This window comes from Lynx rufus, unplaced genomic scaffold, assembly GCF_022079265.1.
Source record: "Lynx rufus isolate CCGP_SWC_20201006 ecotype Redwood Valley unplaced genomic scaffold, mLynRuf1.p SCAF_1, whole genome shotgun sequence".
NCBI lineage: Eukaryota > Metazoa > Chordata > Mammalia > Carnivora > Felidae > Lynx > Lynx rufus.
In genome coordinates, this window is record NW_025814823.1 from 196,968,092 (window position 1) to 196,989,088 (window position 20,997).

Consider the following 20,997-nt stretch of genomic DNA (forward strand, 5'->3'; position numbering starts at 1 on the left):
GCAGTAGGTAAGCAGCTCTTGAACAGGAGCAGAGACAGACAGCTCACCCTCTGAGACCACATGATGGTCACGGCCAATGGGACAGGCAGGGTCACTTCAAATCCTTTGGGTGCCTTTTTGAGAACTTGGAAAAAGCATGCCTTCTCAGTGGGTGCAAAGAGAAAGACTAGGGGCGTCTCTCTGCAAGTCAAGAACAAGCTGGAGTTTAACTCCCAGGCAACCTTCAGTGGTGTGCTTTTGTGCAGTGTGCACACCATGCAAGTGTACATGGTGGCCCCAAGGGCAGAGCTCTGGAGGCGTGAGGTACGTCCCATCCATATGGTAGGGTTAACTAGTTGAATTTTTAGGAGACGAATGTGGCAATATAAAACCAGAGCTACAACACTTTTATTTCTCATTCTACTTTGGGGTTTATGCCCCCAGAAAAAAACTCCTTCCTTAACAAAACAAACAATACCAAACCCAAATGTAACGGACTGAAAGATGCTTAGAGTAGCATTACTTATATTAATAGTAACAAAAACGGGATACCACCCAAACATTCAGCAAAAGGGGGACAAGCAAATGAGATACTATGCAGCTGTTAACAATGACAAATTGTAGCCTTAATTTCTTTCAAAGCTTAGAAATGACTGAGGAAGCAAATGGCAAGAACTAATGTTCGTCCAGGTAGCTTTTCTGTCCAATAACCTCAGTTAATCATTCAAAGCCATCTTGGGCATGTCTACCTAATGAAAAGAATGTGAACGCCTTGGGCAAGGACATAGCATTTCTGAAAGCAGGGCTTCACTAGGTATGCTATCGCGACTAATCACAGCTCTATTATTCCTCCTCATGGCTTTCAGATTTGCAACATCATGAATGCGCCTGCGGAGGACTTTTTCGAATTCCAGGCAAGTCATTTTTTGTTTGATCTCTTAGTCATATGATGTTTTTCCCCCCAAGAGGAGTAGGATACATTAAAATCCGTCTATTTATTGGGAGGCAGTCTCGATAAAGTGAAAATGTGGATGGAAAAAAAGTCACGTGCCCATGGAAGTGGGGAGAGAGCTAGTTTGGTAAATTCCAAGGTCCCGTTTGGTTTTAATGTTCACACCCTTTGCTTTCTGGCCTCAGGACCTTTGTTTATGCTGTTCCCCTACCCCCCCAACTATCGTGTCCTGCCCAAATCCTCTCTGCCCTTCAATACAACCTCAAATGCTATGAAACTTCCATGGAGTTTTATTCTGTTTCTTCTGGCTAATATCATTTCTGTCTCCTTGGGCTTTTCATGGAATATTGTTTAACACTCCATTTGATTTTGCCCGTCTTTTCTACGAATGTTTATGAAGGGCATCCTCTGTGCCAGGAATTGACACAGAGCTACAGTGGCTGCCACAGTGGACCAGACAGACATGATCTTTATCTCAAGAGGGCTCATGATTATATGGGGAGAAGGGCCATGGAGTGCTGGTCAGAGGACAGAGGGACAGAGGAAGGGATCTATCTGGAGACCTGACTTAATCTGGAATTAATCAAGGAATAATAATTGAGAAATGATGTTTGGGCAGCAAAGAAAGGGGAGAAGACTGCAGGAGGGAGAGGGCTTGTTGGAAGGACCTACAGTAGACCAATGGGTTTGAGTCAGAGGCAGATCAGAAAGTGCCAAGAGGAGATTCTAGAGAAGTAGACTAAGGCCAGATGACGCACGGCCTGGAAAACCATGCCGGGGAGTTCTCTCCTACTATATTTCCCTTCCTTATCTTTTATTACCCTTCCTTGATTTCAGATTAACTCTCCTCAGCAAAATATCAGCTTCCTTTGGCCAATGGTTGGGCCTTATCTTTCTTGATATTTCCAGCTCCTGTAAATATTTGTTGAGGTTAGCACACTCGATATAAGAAAAACAAATCATTAGCAATCAGGAACTAACTAAGAAGAAAATAAAAATGTCTCTTAGAAAAATTCATGAATTATTTTTTTACTCCTTGAAGAGCATGTTGAAAGAGCTTCGTGAGACTATCCTTCCAAAGCTAAAGTTGCACATCTTGGTTTAGGGTTTTGACCATGACCATGGGACAAGCCCAAACTGTTGTCACATGTTGCTAACCTGATGATATCTGTACAGAACTTGGTCTCTACTCAATTAATTGCACGTACCCACATGAAAAAATCAAATCTGATCTCAATTTTAGATTCTAGTCTTCTTCCTCCAACTCATTCTCTACAAAGTAGTTTGAGTAGTTTTGGAAACATGGGTTGCATCAAGTACCTTCTCTGCTTAAAAAATCTTTAATGTTTTCTCATTTTGCTTTCAATAATAAGCTGTCTCCTTATCATGGCCTTCAGAAGGAAGAACTTCCCCAAAGGTTATGTAGAGAGCTGGGGGGGGGGGGGGGAAGGCAGATCTAGAACTCATGTTTCCAGCGTTACTGAAATCATCACCACTGTCGTTGTTGTCGTGGTCATTATCCTCGTCATCATCTCACCACCTTAAGAATCTTGGAAACTTTCTGGGGCCCCTGGGTGGCTCAGTCAGTTAAGCGTCCGACTTCGGCTCAGGCCATGATTTTGTGGATCATGAGTTCGAGTCCTGCGTGGGGCTCTGTGCTGACAGCTCAGAGCCTGGAACCTGCTTCGGGTTCTGTGTGTGTCTCTCTCTTTGCCTCTCGCCTCCTTGTGCTCTGTCTCTGTCTCTGTCTCTCTCAAAAATAAATAAACATTAAAAAAAAAAGAATCTTGGAACTTTCAAACTAGAAGACTCCCCAAGTACAGGAAGCCTTCCTTGATTTCCTTCCCTTCTCTGGTTCCCCCAGTATCATAACAAACTCCCCACGTGTAGTGCAGTTGCTCCTTGACCTTCTAGATTACAAGCAACCTGAGGACAACCTTTGTGCCTTATTCGCCTTGTTTTATTTTCAGCTTCTAGGTCAGTTTCTTGCACGTTATAAAATGTCTGATATTTTATGAATTGGCAGAAAAAGAGTAGAAATTACCTCGTCCGGTCGTCCTCTTGTTATAAATGATGAAAATGAGGCTCTGACAGATGGAAAATGACTCACAAAGGGGACCTTGAGATTGACCAAGAAATTTCACCTCCGTTTTCTCGTATGTTCCACGAGGCACATATTCTTGCTACCGTCCCCATCTACAGATGAGAAAGTTGAGACCCACCGAGATAAGATGACATGCCAAAAGTAACAGAAAGTCACGTCAAGAGTCAAGAGTCAAGAGCTAAACAAACAAAACCTTTAATTGTGGCGTTGTTAAGCACATTCCGGCACTTGGTGGCTTGAGAGAGAGAGAGAAAGAGAGAGAGAGAGAGAGAGACTGTATCTGCGAATAATCAGAAGCAGGTGAAACACTCTAGACGACTTTAATCTGTTGCCAAAACAGACAGGTGAAAAACAAAGCACAGAGAGGAGCCAAAGGTTTTGTTTACACAGCTACAATCTGATTCGATAGGCTTGTTGCCCACCTACCCGCAGAGTCCCTAGTTGTTTTGCAGTTTTCATTTTGTACGTATTACCTGGAAAGCACAGGCACTTTTTAAATATACCTAAATAGCCTGTGCGGCAGAAAGTCTGAAAGTTGTGATGCCCAGAGTCACGTGAACTACATTGCCTGTTTAAACACATCTGAACCCCTTTGATTATCTTTAGTGTCCTCTTTTGCACATGTTGTTGATAACGAGCAGACCGAATTATTGTTCCCTTGTCCTTTTCTGACTGCTATTTCTTTTTCTTTAAGTTTATTTATTTATTTTGAGAGAGACAGAGATGGCGCTAGTGAGGGAGGGGCAGAGAGAAAGGGAGACGGAGAATCCCAAGCGGGCTCCACACCGTCAGCACAGAGCCCGACGTGGGGCTCGAACTCACGAAACGGTGAGACCGTGACCTGAGCTGAAACCAAGAGCCTGACGCTTAACCGACCGAGCCACCGGGCGCCCCTCTGACCGCCATTTCTAGGCCCAGTTCTGTCCAGACTTCTGAATGAAAGGTCCTCCCGAGCAACAAATGTGTAACCCACTCTGGCTTCTCTTGCAGAAAGAGCCTCTGGATGAGTCCGGATGGATGATCAAGAATGTCCTTTCTATGCCAATTGTGAACAAGAAGGAAGAGATTGTTGGGGTGGCCACGTTTTACAACCGCAAAGATGGGAAACCCTTTGATGAGATGGACGAGACCCTCATGGAGGTATGGTTTGCGAGGAGGCCTTTGCCGTGGGGTTTCCGAGGTGGCTTGTTGCAAGCGTGCTGGGGGACCCTCACCCCTTGTAGCCGCTCCCCCGACTCTGCCTCAACGTCCGCTTTCTTCACCCTCACGTCGGCATTGCCCGTGTCGTCAGAGAAATCCACACTCCCCTTAAAACCACTTTGAATTAACACACTTCACCTTTCAGCGTTTTTAGGATCACACTCAAAATGAGAATACCTCCTGCCCCCACACAGGCCCAACATGTTCCCCTTGTGCGAAGGTATTAGGTGCTTTATCTGTGTTGGTGCTTTATTAGAAAGCGAGTTCTCGTCCATCGTTTTCTCTTATCCTCACAACATCTCTTTGAGGAGGGCAGCGCCCAGCTTATCGAACCCACCTCACGGCCGAGGAAATGGAATCTTCAAGCCTTGCCCTCAACTGCAGAGGCAGGATCAATTCTGGGTGTTCTGCCTCTGATTCTTCTTTTTCCTCCCTTGCAGTCTTTGGCTCAGTTCCTGGGCTGGTCCGTCTTAAATCCCGACACCTATGAGTCAATGAACAAACTTGAAAACAGGAAGGACATTTTCCAGGACATGGTAAAATACCACGTGAAGTGTGACAACGACGAGATCCAGACAATCCTGGTGGGTAAAGCTCTTCTGTCGTTTCTGCTCTAGCAGCCACTGCATCCTGGAGATGTGGCCAGAGCAATACTAACGCTCCATGAAGGCAGAGACAGGTAGGCTTGCCTTCCACAGGGATGCCCCTGGCCCCTCACGTCGGATGGACGGATGGATGGATCCGTGCATATCAGAAAGTCACACAAAATGGCCGCCCTGTGTGGCTTGGGGACAGCTGTCCCTCACGCATCACCTCAGCCGTAGGGCCAGATCTTGGCTTCACAGCTCTAGAAATTCCGTTTTTCACCGTGCTGAGGGCTGATTTGGTAGGAGAGATAGAGTCGCCCAACCACAGCCTCTACTCTCAGAGGAATCTCTATCTGACAGCCCAGTGGACGATGGTCAGTTTGTCAGAGACTCCCTCTAGGGGGTTGACTCATGTAGAAACCCAATCAGATCGCAGAGAAGTTGGGTGAGCAAAGAAGTATGACAGAAGGAGTTGGAGGTTACTAGGCATCCCTCACACAGTTTAACCACGTTGCAGTTTATGAGGCAATTTTACACTTATAATATCGTTTGACGCTCACAATGGCCCACTAAGGTGGGCAGGGTAAGGGTTTCTATCCCCACTGTAGATATGAAGAAACTGAGGCCCCCAAGGGGGAAGTAACTCGTCCCCTAATCACCCAGGGGACATTAAATAGGTCTCACTCATTAAATAGGTCTCACTCAACCTTTGTCCGAATAATGAGCAAATTCTCTACCACTCTTATGAATGGACTGCCTTGTGAGGTAGTGAGCACCCTGTCAAGAGAGGCATCCAAGTAGGGGCTGGATGTGAATTTACCAGGGATGCTACAGAGGAGAGTCCTGCCTGGGGTAGGAAATCGGATGAGGCGCTTTCAAAGACACGTGGGAATTAGTGATTCATCATCACTGGGATTTTGTTCTCAAAAAGACCACGATCTTAGAAGTAAACTGAGTTAGCCAAATGGCATTGGATAGGATGCCCAGCTAAGCTCCCAAGACCTTGCTTATAGACCTCGCAAGTTGAAACAAGACAGGCCAATGTTTTCAGAAGTGATTTCTTAAGCTGGGAACGTATCACAACACCTTTGATAATTTCATCTCAATAACTGATACATTCAAAGGAGAAAACATCTAGTGTGGATGAATTGACTCACAATTCGCTTGTCTCAGTTCATGATTTCAGCCAAGTGATGGGTATGTGGGCACTACGCAAGCATAGCTTCAGTGAACCAGTGAATCAGAAACAAGCAACTGGGTCCAGGTCCCCACCCCCCCCCACCCCCCACCCCGCCTCCTCTGGCACGTGCGTGGCGCAACAGGCTCAGGGAAGAAAGAAACTTGCCTTGAGTCACACAGCCAGAAGAGAAGCCAGAACCATGAACAAGACCTTCTGACTCCAAGTCAGTAATAATAACGACAAGAATATCAGCAACATTATTTAATTCTAGTGCTTACGATGTGCCTAGCACTGCACTAAATGACTTACATGCATGATTTAGTTTAGTTGCATGCTTTGTGTGCGAATTGGAGGAAAGGGAATGGAAATGGAAAGCGGAGGGACGTGGAGACCCCAGATAAAGCAACTGATTTTTTTTTTTTTCTCTCTATTTTGGGCCCTGGCAGAAAACCAGAGAGGTGTACGGGAAGGAGCCATGGGAATGTGAGGAAGAGGAACTCGCTGAGATCCTGGTGAGCAGGGCAGGGCATCCCTGGCCCTCGCGGGTGACTCTTGCAGGGTGCGCCCTGAGCATGCGCGTGGTGGGGGGCTGTCTCTGCAAAGCAGGACCCTTGTCACTCTGCTCTGATCCTCCCGGCAGACGCAGGATGGGGACGGGGCTGGGTGGGGGAGAGACCCGGGAACGCTTCATGTGCTCCAACCACTTGCCTCTGTTCCTTACCCAGCAAGGAGAGCTGCCAGATGCGGAGAAATATGAAATTAATAAATTCCACTTCAGCGACTTGCCCCTGACAGAGCTGGAGCTAGTGAAATGTGGGATACAGATGTACTATGAGCTCAAAGTGGTAGATAAATTTCACATTCCTCAGGAGGTAAGGTCGAAATAAACCTCTCTGATTTCCTTTTTTCTTTTCTTTTCTTGCTTACTTTTTTTTTTTTTCTTTAACTCAATCTGCAAAGCCTCAAAAACAGTGCGCCCTCAGCTTGTAGGATTTAAAACATTAGTCATGTTGCACAGATGAGTCATGTATCAGAAAAGAGACCTACAGTTCCTCTGAACTGTGGTGTTTTGGGGGCATTGCTTCTTGAGGTGGGTTGTAAGGCACTGAGTTCTGAGGCTGTGAATCAATGGCTACTTATAATCAAACAAAGGTGGGAAAGGCAGGTCAAACCAGTTCAAACAGGACTCTTCCCCTGCAGGATTCCTCTCAGTGTGCTGGGAATCTAGGTGGTTGGGGGAGGGACAGTGAAGGTGGGGCTGGGGGTGTGTTCCCTGCAGAATTTCCCGGATTTGTTTGATTAAAACAGTGGTTCTCAAAGTGCTGCCCCAAACCGCATCGGCACCACCTGAGAATGTATCAGCGCCAATTCTCTCTCTTTTTTTTTTTTTAATGTTTATTAATGAGAGAGAGAGAGCACAAGCAGGGGAGGAGCAGAGAGGGAGAGAGGGAAGGAGACACAGAATCCGAAGCAGGCTCCAGGCTGAGCTGTCAGCACAGAGCCCAACGCGGGGCTTGAACTCACGAACCGTGAGATCGTGACCTGAGCAGAAGTTGGAAGCTTAACCGTACTGAGCCATCCAGGGGCCCCAGTAGCACAAATTCTTACACACACTTTCTCCCAGTTCTAATGAATCAGAAATTGTGTGTTTTCTTTTTCTTTTTTTTTTTAATTTTTTTTTCAAGTTTTTTATTTATTTTGGGACAGAGAGAGACAGAGCATGAACGGGGGAGGGGCAGAGAGAGAGGGAGACACAGAATCGAGGGAGACACAGACTCCGAGCCATCAGCCCAGAGCCCGACGCGGGGCTCGAACTCACGGACCGTGAGATCGTGACCTGAGCTGAAGTCGGACGCTTAACCGACTGCGCCACCCAGGCGCCCCAGAAATTGTGTGTTTTAACAAGCCTTCTGGGTGATTCTGATGGGCACTCAAGTTGGAGACCCACTGATTTAGAGACTCCTTTTGTTTTCCTCTCGGGTAAAGCTCCTGACAGCATCTCCCAGGACAGTAGCTCTCCCGGGGCACAGTTTGGGAAACACTGATGAAGGTTAACTAGTGGAGTAAGTGGAGTGACTTACATCTACCTGGTTTCATAACGACATCCATTTTCCTAGGATTTAGCAGCTTGCAAAGTGCTCTCACGGCAGGACTGCAGCTATTGCTGGCCCGCTCCTGTCCAGTGTGGGGGCTGGAGGACCTCCCTCAGGAGGCGGGGCCCCAGACCTCACTGCTTGGGACCTCCCTCAGGAGGCGGGGCCCCAGGCCTCACTCTTGCGCGTTTGTTCGCAGGCGCTGGTGCGATTCATGTACTCGCTGAGTAAGGGCTACCGCAGGATCACCTACCACAACTGGCGGCACGGCTTCAACGTGGGGCAGACCATGTTCTCCTTGCTGGTGGTACGGCGGCGGTGGGATGGCAGCAGGATGGTGGCAGCTGGGGCTCCCATCACACCAGACGACCTCTGCACCTCCACCCGGCGGCCGCAGCATTGCTCTCGATTTGTTGCTTTTTAAAACTGATGCAAAAAGAGTACATGCTTAGCATCTATGAATTCCGAGCACAGAGAATCGTGTAAAATAAAAAGCGAAGGAAAGCTGCAGGCTAACCCCAACCCCAGTCCAGTTATTTAGAGAGAACCATGGCACAACGCCTTCCACGTTTTCTTCTAGAGGCGTCGAGATGTATTTTTACACCGACACACACACTCACACGCACACACGGTTTATTTTATTTAGAGCCAATTGAATAATAATATCCTTTAAAATGCTTTTTTCATTTGAAAAAATATAAGCATATCAATCCCATTCTTCATATGTTTAATGTGTTATTGCGGTAAAATATACATGACAGGAGACTTACCATTTAAACAACTTTTACGTGTACAGGTCAGTCAGTGGTATTAACTACGTTCCCAGTGTTGTGCAAACATCACCACAATCCACCTCTAGAACTTTTTCATCTTCCCAAACAGAAACTCTGTCCCCATGAAACCACCACTCCCCGTTCCCCACTCCCTGCCCCTGGTGACCTCTTTTCTCCTTCCTGTCTCTATGAATTTGACTACCCTAAGTACCTCAGGTAAGTAATCTCGTACAGTATTAGCCTTTTTGTGTCTGACTTCTTTCACCCAGCATAATGTTTTCGAGGCTTCTCCACGATAGAATTTTATGGCCGCATAGTATCCTATATTGTTCAGATATACCATAATTTCTGTGCCCAGCCCCCTGTTGTTAGACACAGGGTGGTCTTTGATCTTTCACGGTGACAGACACTGCCCCAGCGTCCTTGGATGGACGTGCCTATGTGTACCTGTGTCAGCCGTTTTGGCTCAGACGGTTCAGAGATATTTCATGTAAAAGTGTGTCCCATTCAGATTACAATGCAAATCTCTGCCCTTGTCCAGCCCCACTCATCCGCATTTCTTCTCTCACGGCTGGAACGGTCAGGCCAGAGTAAGCACTGGGGCCTGGAGGCAGGGATTCTGGCCAGGCCACCACAGAAGGTGACAGTGATACCACAGAGACTTGATTTATTTCTTAAAGTCACAGAGTCAGCATCACGTCTCACGAGCTCTTCCCCACCCTTTAGTCTAACACCCAGCATAAACAAGCAGTATGTGAGGGAGGATTCTCCTGGGCTGTGCTTAAACTATAGACCGGTTTGGATGGTTTGCTTTGCCAGTCCGGGCATGTTCAAAAACTGTCTGGATCCTAAAACCTGACAGTTGTGATTTCTCAGCAACCATCTAGTCCAATGCCCTCCTCCTCCAGTGTGCAGATTGGGATACTGAGGAACCGGGGGATGATGGGACCATGTAAGGTCATTCAGGAGTAAGGTGACCAGCCATCCTCATTTGCCTGGGACTGTTCCAGTTAGAGCATGGAAAGTCCCACATCCCAGAAAAACCCCCAGTCCCAGCCAAACATCTGGTCATGCTGTTGTGCCAGGGAGAGAGTCAAGGTTACACCTGTGTTTCTAAGCACCAGGCCCTGGCCCTCACGCCTGCTCTGCTCCCCACCCCTGCAAGAAAGGAGTGAGTGGCACCCTCTGATTACTCTTCCAGACGGGAAAGCTGAAGCGGTACTTCACAGACCTAGAGGCCTTGGCTATGGTCACCGCTGCCTTCTGCCATGACATTGACCACAGAGGCACCAACAACCTCTACCAGATGAAGTGAGTTGGCCCTTACTGCCCGCCCCCTCTACCTCCCACTCCTGGGATTCATTACCCAGATCTGAAAGGCTCTCAGACAGACTGACTCACTGGCTAAGGGGGAGTCCCACAGTTCACAGCTTTCTTCTTCCTCCTGCCCTTCTTCCTCCTGCGTAAACTCATGTGATAGACAGAATAATGACCCCTAAATATGTCCATGCCCCAATGCCTGCATCCTGGGACTATGCTGCCTCGTATTCAAAAGGGACTTCACAGGAGTGATTAAAGATCTTAAAATATAGGGGTTATCCTGGATTCTCCCAGTGGGCCCCATGTAGTTAGAAAAGTCCTTGTAAGAGGGAGACAGAAGGTCAGAGAGAGAGAGGATGCTTCTCCTCAGAGAGGAGAAGGATGGGCCACAGCCAAGCAATATAGGTGGCCTCTACAAGCTAGGAGGCAAGGGGAACAGATTGTCCCCTACAGACTCCAGAAGGAAAGTAGCTCTGTGGATGCATCTTACTCTGAACTCCAGAGCTGTAAGATAATAGATGCTTATTGTTTTAAGCCAATAAATTTATAGTAATTTGTTATAGCAGTAATATATTAAACTCCCTCCCTCTCCTCCTTCCCCAGCTGCTGAACTCATTTAAGCCAAATGTTACGAATATGAACTGATGCTGGTTCATTCATTCACTTTGTCTTTTGTAACGCTCCTAGTGTGAGTGTGGTAGGCCCTAGGAGGTAGGCAAAGGAGGTACCATGGCAGCAAAACAGACCTAGCCCCTGTCCTCATCGAGCTTACACTCCAGACAGCCTCTGAAACGTGGTCCTTGAACCACGGCCTTGGTGGACCTTCACGACCACCGTGTAGGCTGGGTAGAGCAGGGACCAGTGTTATGCTCATATTATGGATGAGGAAACAGAGGATCGGCCCGGGGCCCACAGCCTATAAATCATAAATAGACGCTAGAACAGTCCAATCTGAGGCTAGAGATTGTGTGTACATTTTACCTTGCGGGAAGCTAAGTACTGAGCTCAGTGCTTGCACTTAGTAAGCACTCAACAAATATTTAATGAATAAAACATGCGTAAACACATCGCTTGTGGGAATTCAATGGCTTCCCCTAAAACTCCAAGTATCACATCTAGGGCTTGGTGACCTTTAAAGTATGGCCCAGTGCCAATGTCACGGATGATTACAGGGAATCCATAAATCCCTGAAACTGCATGGGGTATTCTGTATGTTTGTGCTTTGGGGGCACACACTATTCAACAGATCGTAACTGAAAGAGGCTCAGAATCAGTTGTGGAGAAAACTAAAGCCTGAGACTTAGGAGACCTGATGCGGTCTCGCTATGTGACCAGCTCTTTCTCATTTCTGGCCTTCAGCCTCTCTGCCTGCAGAATTAGGAGGGGATGGGACTGGATGATGTGCTCAACCTCCTTCTTGGCCCTTCCGTGCTGATTCTGTGTGTGTGTGTCTCTCTCTCTCTTTCTCTCCCATTCAGATCCCAGAATCCACTGGCCAAGCTCCATGGGTCCTCCATCTTGGAAAGACACCACTTGGAGTTTGGCAAAACGTTGCTGAGAGATGAGGTAGGATGGGTGGGGGCCCTCTGCGTTGGCTGCCGTGAGCCCCCATTTCACAAGAAGCCTCCGTGTGGCCAAGCAGCACTCTTCCCATTGGCCTGGGCTGCCTCTCCAAACAGCTGGGGTCATCATCAGTAGTTGCGTGGCTGGCCCGCCAGCATCACATCTCTTCTATGATTTTCTCTTTAGAGCCTGAATATCTTTCAAAACCTCAATCGCAGGCAGCACGAGCATGCAATCCACATGATGGACATTGCAATCATCGCCACAGACCTTGCCCTGTATTTCAAGTTGGTATTTCTTTCCTTTTTAAGAACAAGAATAACAATAACAATGAACGTGATAATAACAAACACCGTAGTTCTAACTCATTTAACATGTACTGTGTGCCGGGCGTAACACTTGTGCTGTGGAACATTAACTCTGAGTACATCCCCGGGAGTTCGGTATTATTACCCCCATTGTATCCACGGGACACTGAAATCTAGGGAAAGAGATTTGCTGAGTGAGATCAGGCAACAAATTGGTGACAGGGTCTGGGTTAGAACCTAGGTGTTGATTCTCAGGCCTTGGTTCGTTAAACCTTTTGTTGTTGTTGTTGTTAATTACGTTGCTTTAATAAGCCTCTGTCTGAAACAGCCAGTGTTAGAAGCCGGGGTGTTGCCTTATTCTGAGATGAGCTCCTTCAACGAACTGGTCTATTTTGCAGGAAGAGGACAATGTTCCAAAAGATCGTGGATCAGTCTAAGACATATGAAACTGAACAGGAGTGGACACAGTACATGATGCTGGAGCAGACCCGGAAGGAAATTGTTATGTGAGTTAAGATGGGGCTTAAACCCTGGTTTTCTTTTCTTCCTTTCTTTTTTTTTAAATGTTCATTTTTGAGAGAGAGAGAGAGAGCAAAAGTGCACACGTGTGCACATGGGATGGGGGGAGGAGCAGAGAGAGAGCGAGACAGAGGATCTGAAACAGCGCAGACCCCTAGGTGCGGCTGGAACTAACCAACCATGAGGTCATGACCCGAGCCGAAGTTGGACCCTTAACCAACTGAGCCAACCAGGCACCCCAAACCCTGATTTTCTGAAGTCCAGGGTCCTAAAGTGGGATGCTGCACTGACAGGGCAGCAAGGCCTGGGGTCAAGAGAGCCCTGGGACACTTCCATTGAGGAGGCCTCCAACCCAGGAAAACCTTTGCCAAGACAGAATTGCAGATATTATGGTGCGTGTTTAATTTTTGCACTAAAATACAAACCAATGTATTTTATTAACAATATTTTGTATTTTATAACAAAATATTATTGCTTTATTTCTCTGTATAGAAAAAGCATCACATTTGAAGTATTTCTATCATAAGAGTCAGAATTTTGGTAGTAAGGTGATATAACTTTAAAGGTTTTGACAAAACACCAAGCATTATACCAATGATGATTTGAGTGATATCTATGTGTCAATAAAAATATGTAGGCTTAGGGGCACCTGGGTGGCTCAGTCAGTTGAGTGTCAACTTCAGCTCAGATCGCGATCTCACGGTTTGTGAGTTCGAGCCCCGCGTCGGGCTTTGTGCTGACAGCTCAGAGCCTGGAGCCTGCTTTGGGTTCTGTGTCTCCTCCTCTCTCTGCCCCTCCCCTGCTCATGCTCTGTCTCTCTCTGTCTCTCAGTAATAAATAAACGTTAAAATCTTTTTTAATATGCTGACAATTTTTTTTGCATTCCTTTATATATGGCAATGTCCTGCAATATAACTCTGCTATTCACACATCAGGTACATGATTTATGTCAGATTTATAGTGCCTGGCTGGCATGAGGTCTGGTAATGGGACTCACATTTAAGTTTTCTAATGAATACCTTCTTTCAATTCCCTCTGTGTGCCTCTGTGAGTCACCTCAAATGATGTTGGGGTGAGAAGTGTAAATTTGAGGCCTCTTGTGATGATGTGGCCCAAGCCAAATGATCCCCTGGCTCCCATGTGATGAGTCCTAGGTATCGATGGTCAGGGAAGACCAGGCTTGACCAGTTCACAAGGAAGTATCAGGCTTTATCCCCAGATGCCCCTGTGGAGATGAGGCTTGATTAAATCACAAATGTTGCAAGACCCTAAAACAGAGAAGAGGGGGCTGCTGGGACAGGCTCAGGGAGGAGGGGCAAATCGCAAGTTGTCCTTCCCTCAGCCTTGCAGCTGTCCAACCAGGCAGATCCGTTGATCTTGGGGAGCTGTGTGACCTGTTCCCAGTGATCAAGGGGGCACCCTCAGGCTATGGTTGCTCCCAGGAGCTGCCCGACTGGACATTTCAAAGTGGCACCGCAGAAAAATTGAACAAATGGAAAGAACACCCTGTTCTTGGCTAGGGGCACTTAATATTAAATGTGGTCTATTCTCCCTAATTAATTATTCACTTAGGGTGATTCCAAGGAAAATACATCTACTTTATTCTGGGGATCATTAGGAAGCAATTCCAAAATTCTTATTGAGAAATAAGTATGCAAGAATGACTAGAAAATTCTGAAACAGAAGAGTAATGATAGGAACCAGAAGGACTAAAGGCAGTTCAGTCCTAGGCATTAGTAAGACAGGTCCACGGGGCAGACCCTGAAGGCTATGCCTGTGTTAGAAGTGGATCTTTTACCAGCGAAGAAAGGGACAAGTTCACAAATGATGTTGGGACCGTAAGGCAGTCTGATGGGTTTTTTCCTCCCTTTCTTGGTGAAATGGACACCCAGACTGAGTGTCCTACCGATTTCACTCAATTCTGACACGGTCTGTATGGAGGTAGCGTTAGAGCCCACAGGTTAAGGGCCAGTCGCACAAAGACTGCCCCCTTCTGACACCAACTGCAGGTCAAGGTTGCTACCTCTGCTCTGACCACCTGGCTATAAATCGGAGGTTCCCATGACCCCCTCCTTGGGTTCTATTAATTTTCTAGAGCAGCTCACAGAACTCGGAGAAACATTTGCTAATATCTATCAGTTGATGATAAAGGATATTATAAAGGATACAGAAAAACAGCCAAAGAGATACACGGAGCGAGGTCCAGAAAGGTCACTAACCCAGGAGCTTCTGTGTCTATGGAACTGAGGTGCTCCACCAACCTGGAGGCTCAGAAAATTGCATTGTCCAAGTTTTATAGAGTCAATCTACCGTTCCCTTACCCCCAGCCTTTCACAGAGGTTGATGGGTGGGGCTGAAAGTTCCAGGCCTCCATTTGCTCTGATTTGCTAGTGTCCAGTCCCACCTGAGCCTATCTAGGGACCCCACACTAAATCATGGTCATTAACCTAAACCCACAGTGGGCTCTCTATAAAGGACACTCCTGTCACTTGGGAAATTCCAAGAGTTTGGGAAGCTTTGTTCCAGGAACCAGAAACAAAGACCAATGCAATTTTGTATTATACCACAGGTGATCACAAGCCTGGATCGCTATCTCACTCCCATAGCAAAATAAGTTCCAGATGAATCAAGGATTGTAAAATAATGAGAAAACAAACCCAAAAAATGAGCGGGGGGGAAGCATGGTAGAATTAAAAGGAACAATTTCAGAGTGAGCTTTCCAAAGCGTGACGTGAAAGTCAGAAGTCATAAATAGATTGATAAATTCAACTACATAAAAATGAGGGGTTTCTGCACAACACACGCAAGAATGCACAGCCGATGTCAGAATGCAAGCGGTGAGCTGGGGAAATACATCCGACGAAACTGCTGACAGAAGAAGAGTTCACTTCCTTAGGAAACACAGTGTTCATACGATTCAAGAAAAAGACTAATCCATTAGAAAAGTGGGCACAAGGCTCGTTTTCCCAAGACATTTCCCAGCAAAGGAATTACAGAGGGAAATAAACATGAAAAGGTGATGACCTTACTCATAATCAGAGACATGCAAAATAAAACCACAGCGACCTATAATTTTTCACCCTTCCTACTGGCAAAGAATGAAAACGTCTGCTAGCCCACCGCGCTGGACCGAGCGAGAGGCACCGGGCAGTCCGATTCCCTGGTGGGAGCGTAAACAGAGGCAGCCTCTGTGGAGGGCACTTCCTGTCAATGTGTAAATGCTCAGCCTCTGGCCCAGCAAGTCCACGTGCACGGTTGCACCCTCCAGATAGTCTCCCACACGTGTGCCAGCCGTGTGTGCCTTTGTACACAGCTCCTCACTGCAGCACTATTTTTAATCATGGAGAAGACTGGAAACAAATAACCACTGATGCGGGAACGGGTTAACCACATGACAGTACTTTTATACAAATGGGATGTCATACAGACGTTACCAAGAATGATAGGGAGGGTTTCCAAGACACAATATTTAATTTTGTTTTAAAGGGGGTGGTGGGGTGCCTGGGTGGCTCAGTCGGTTAAGTGTCCGACTTCAGCTCAGGTCATGATCTCGCGGTTTGTGAGTTCGAGCCCCAAGTCGGGCTCTCTGCTGTCAACGCGGAGCCTGCTTCAGATCCTCTGTCCCCCTCTCGCTGCCCGTCCCCCTTTCTCTCAAAAATAAATAAACATTAAAAATTATAATAATAATATGTTAAGAAGGGGGTGGTGCCTGGGTGGCTCAGTCGGTTAACTCTTGATTTCAGCTCAGGGCATGATCCCAGGGTCATGGGATGGAGTTCCTTGTTGGGCTCCACGCTGGGTGTGGATCCTGCTTAAGATTCTCTCTCTCTCTCTCTCTCTCTCTCTCTCTCTCTCTCCCTGTCTCCCCCTCAGCCCGTCTCCCCAACTCATCCTCTCCCTCTCTCTCTTCAAAACAAAAAAATGGCCAGAGACAGGACTTCACTGATTGCAAAAGCCAAGGTAGTTTTAATTGGAAGTCTTCAAACTGAGGTACATGAACCACTCCTACCCTCACTCTCAGCCCAAAGCCTTCCAAGAATTACAGGGGCTCTGATGGCCTCAAGGGAGTCAGCACTCTCTTTCTTAATATTATCTTCCTAAGAAAGCCCCGGAGGTGAAACACTGTCGGTTCTCTTACTCTTCTCCCTCTTTACAAAATAAAGTCATGCGTATTCGGGTTGGAAAAGCAAATCAGATTCTTTCTAACAAAAACAAGTCTGATCTGCTTGCTTTAGTGGACAGTAACTGACGGGCATTTCCAATTATGTTATAAGGCAAACATTTCCTTAAGTTCAATGAGTCAAATCTGCAGCTTCTAAGTTTTGAGGAGAACAGTTAAGACCTGTTATAGGATGGGGGGCACTTGGGTGGCTCAGTCAGTTAAGCATCCGACTTCAGCTCAGGATATGATCTCACGGTTTGTGGGTTCAAGCCCTGCATTGGGCTCCGTGCTGATCGCTCAGACCCTGGAGCCTGCTTCAGATTCTGTGTCTCTCACTCTCTCTGTCCTTCCCCATTTGTACTCTGTCTCTCTCTCAAAAATAAACATTAAAGGGGCACCTGAGTGGCTCAGTCGTTTAAGCGTCCGACTCCAGCTCAGGTCATGATCTCGCGGTTTGTGAGTTTGAGCCCCGCATCCCGCTCTGTGCTGGCAGCTCAGAGCCTGGAGCCTGCTCTGGGTTCTCTCTCTATGCCCTCCCTTGCTCATGCTCTGTCTCTCTGTCTGTCTCTCTCAAAAATAAATAAACATTAAAAATTTTTAAAAAACATTTAAAAAGTTAAAAAAAAACTTGTTATAGGATAAAAGCACTTTATAAAAAATATAACACTGGAAGATATATTTATTTGTTTATTTTTTTTAAGTTTATTGATTTTTGAAGGGGAGAGAGACAGAGCATGAGTGGGGGAAGAGCAGAGAGAGAGGGAGACACAGAATCCAAAGCAGGCTCTAGGCTTTGAGCCGTCAGCACAGAGCCCAACACAGGGCTTGAACTCATGAACCGCGAGATCATGACCTGAGCCAAAGTCAGATGTTTAACTGACTCAGCCACCCAGGTGCCCCTGGAAGATACATTTAAGTTAATAATGTTTTAATTGACCTCACCCATTCTGAGTATCTTGGCTTAACCAGAATGCCTCAGAGAAAGTGCCAGCGGTGTAATTAATAGTCATAACGAGGAGCCTTAGTGAAATCTTAATGGCATGCTTCCCAGAAATTGAGGAAGTGAATGATTCTAAGGTTTGCCTCAAACAAAATTGAAGGAGAACCGAATTGAATTGTCAGCTGATAGATCATTCAGAATAATGATCACAGTACACTTTTTTTTCACAGCTGATCTGAAAGAATTGGGTGACATCACTATAACAAAACTTCCAGTCCCACGGCTTCTAATTACTTGCGTCTATAAAAATTAAAAAATTGGCATAAAACACATGCTAAGTCCTATCTTAGTCTAGCAATAAGAAACACTCATTAACTGATGTTCCAAAAATAGCCCCATCCCGTCTCATTAAGAGATGAATTCCCAAAAAAATTTACTTCGAGCATTTAATAATTATTTCTAAAGCCAGGTAATATATTTTGTTGTATTGATTAGTTTAAAAAGGTTTTAATACTTGAAGGCCTATGGCCAAAGAAAATATCTCCAGTGATATCATTCCAGTTAATGGGCACATTTGGTTGCAGATTAAGTGTGGGATGGTGGTCCGTGAAAGACTTCGTGTATTTACATGCTTGAGAGGCTTTCATTGGTATGCATATATACACATCTACATATACACACATGCATAAAACATTAAGATAAAATCTGTGAGTGCAGTCAAGGGGAAATACAAGCTTATGGTGAAAAGGAAAGATGTAAAACCCCAGACTCTTAAAGAAAAGCTTGTTCGTGTATTTAAAAAAACTTTTTTTAACGTTTTATTATTTATTTTTGAGAGAGAGGGGGGCAGAGAGAGAGAGAGAGAGACACAGAATCTGAAGCAGCTCCAGGCTCTGAGCAGTCAGCACAGAGCCCGACACGGGGCTCGAACTCATGAACTGAGAGATCACGACCTGAGCTAAAGTCAGACGCTTAACTGACTGAGCCACCCAGGTGCCCCATTGTTCGTGTATTTTTAAATGGATCATGGGCTGATGGTTGATACGAAACTACTAGGCCCTTTAGATTCCTCTGTATTTAAAGAATGATGTAACAATTTCATTCTCAAATGCCAATATTTACAATGTGCTGCAAATTAGACCCTTTGCAAATATTTAAGCTCATGATGAAATAGTCATCAACTTAAAAACGCGTAAGAAAGTAAGCAGTTTTCAAAATCCTTCAGGTAGGCACCGAGTAGAATGTTGGAAGACTTGTAAAGCAGGGTTTCTCAACCTTAAGGTTAGTTATGAACACTATTGACGTCTGGAGACAACTCTGTGTCGCAAAGAGCTGTGCATTGTAGGATGTTTAACAGCATCCCTGATCTCTCTCTACTAGATGCCCGTGGCAACCTCCTCTTTAGCTGCGATACACAAAAATATCTCCGAACATTGCCAAATAACCCCTAGGGACAAAAATAGTCCCTGACCGAAAGCCACAGCTCTGAAGCAAACTTGGGGTCCATACATGACATATAATTAGAGCTTCATACCTGGGTAGAGTGTGGCTGTTACACGAAGGGCTTCGGCACCAGGGGTCAAGTCTCAGCTCTCTCACTTATTGCTTAGTGTGACTTTGAACAGGTAACTTCGCCTCTCTGTGCCTCAGTTTCCTCATCTGCTCAAAGAGCGTGAAGGACCCTACCTCATAACCCTCGCTTATGGATTATCACGGGGGCTGAGCTGGGGCATGGAGTGCTGTGCTGTTCTGCTCACAGCATGCAGTGGTGTTGGGAGCTTACTGTGGTTTGATAAGATGTATGTCTTTGTCTTTGTACCCAGTTCCCCGGCACAGAGCTCTAAAATCCTTGGAATTCTCCGAGTGGTAAGAGTGATAGGAGCGTCTTTTGTTCTAATGAGGTGACTCTGGGTGGGATCTGGAGAGCTTCAAGAGGGGGGCTGATCACCAGAAAGACCAAGCCATGAATAGAAGCTTGGAACTTTCAGCCCCACCCCCAGTCTCTGGGGAGAACAGAGGGACTGGAGATTGAGTTAGTCACCGATGGCCAATGCTTACACGATAAAAACCTCCGCAGAAACCTCTGGACAAAAGAACGCAAAGAGCTACAGGGTTGCTCAACACATGGAGGTGCTGGGAGGGTGACAAGTCTGAAGAGGGTGTGGAAACTCTGCATGCGCCCCACCCCCACCCCATACCTTCTCCCAGGCCTCTTTTCCATTGGCTATACCGGAAGTGTATCCTTCATCATGAACTGGTAAATATGAGTTTCCCTGAGTTTTGTGAGCTGTCCCAGCAAATTTTTGAATCTGAAGGCGGTGTTTGTGGGAGCCCCCGACTTTGTACCCTCGTTGGATAGAAGCGTGTGAGGTAACTTGGGGACGTGATACTTGTGACTGACTTCTGAACTGAGGGCAGTCTTGTGGGGACTGAGCCCTTGACCGCGTGGAGTCTGACAGTTCACGTCAGGATTGAACTGTGGGACACGAAGTTGGTGTCAGAATTGTTTGTGGTGAGGAAAGAACTCAATGCTCCCCCCATCCCCAAGTGCCTTGATTACCTTGGAGGGCTCCTATGCTCCCGCCCCCTCTAGTCTGAGGTCCACACCTAACCCCTTGACACATCCTAAACCAACTGACTTCCTCCAGCTGCACAGCTAGTTCTGAGGCCACCCTACTTTGGTAGGTTTACTTTGGGCCGAGGTGTTAAAGTGACTCCAGACTGAGGGCACGACCGCCCATTCTTCATGAAAGTCTTTCCCTCTCCCCCAAATTTCCGGTTTCACTCCTCGCAGCCTGACCAAACCGTGAGTTGGGAGGGCTTCGGGGTCCTCTCTAGTGCTGGGGTGTGAGAGCTGCCCGCCTGTTTTCATTCCCCTCGTGAGCTAAAGGGCCTCGTACGTGTTTAAATATGTGGGGGGAACGAATCAAAAGAAGAAGACTATTTCCTGACAGATAAAAAGTGTAAGGAGTTCAAATTTCAGAAACCATAAATAACACTTGCTTTTCCCACAGAGGGCCACTAATGACTTCGGTGGGTCCTAAGGCACTGTTGCCTCCGTGGCTTTTTCCACCATTAAAATAAGTTTTTAAGGGGCGCCTGGGTGGCTCCGTCAGTTAAGTGTCCAACTTTAACTCAGGTCGTGATCTCATGGTCCATGAGTTCAAGCCCCAGGTTGGGCTCTGTGCTGACAGCGCAGAGCCTGGAGCCTGCTTCAGATTCTGTCTCCCTTTCTCTGCCCCCTCCCCCAAAAAATAAACGTTTAAAAAATTTTAAATAAGTTTTTAAAAAATGATATTTTAGGACTGTGTTGGTAT

At 46.5% G+C, this 20,997-nt stretch overlaps 1 protein-coding gene across 1 annotated transcript in view; it reads left to right on the plus strand.

Annotated features, from left to right (window-relative positions):
• The window catches only part of PDE6A (phosphodiesterase 6A), a 62,700-nt gene that overhangs the window by 30,890 nt on the left and 10,813 nt on the right, over positions 1 to 20,997 (plus strand). The window contains exons 8-17 of the mRNA XM_047073694.1: positions 846 to 893; positions 4,026 to 4,175; positions 4,676 to 4,819; positions 6,449 to 6,514; positions 6,728 to 6,874; positions 8,295 to 8,402; positions 10,070 to 10,179; positions 11,667 to 11,754; positions 11,938 to 12,038; positions 12,458 to 12,565. Of these exons, the coding sequence (XP_046929650.1) occupies positions 846 to 893; positions 4,026 to 4,175; positions 4,676 to 4,819; positions 6,449 to 6,514; positions 6,728 to 6,874; positions 8,295 to 8,402; positions 10,070 to 10,179; positions 11,667 to 11,754; positions 11,938 to 12,038; positions 12,458 to 12,565 (1,070 nt within the window). The remainder of the gene's footprint in view (positions 1 to 845; positions 894 to 4,025; positions 4,176 to 4,675; positions 4,820 to 6,448; positions 6,515 to 6,727; positions 6,875 to 8,294; positions 8,403 to 10,069; positions 10,180 to 11,666; positions 11,755 to 11,937; positions 12,039 to 12,457; positions 12,566 to 20,997) is intronic.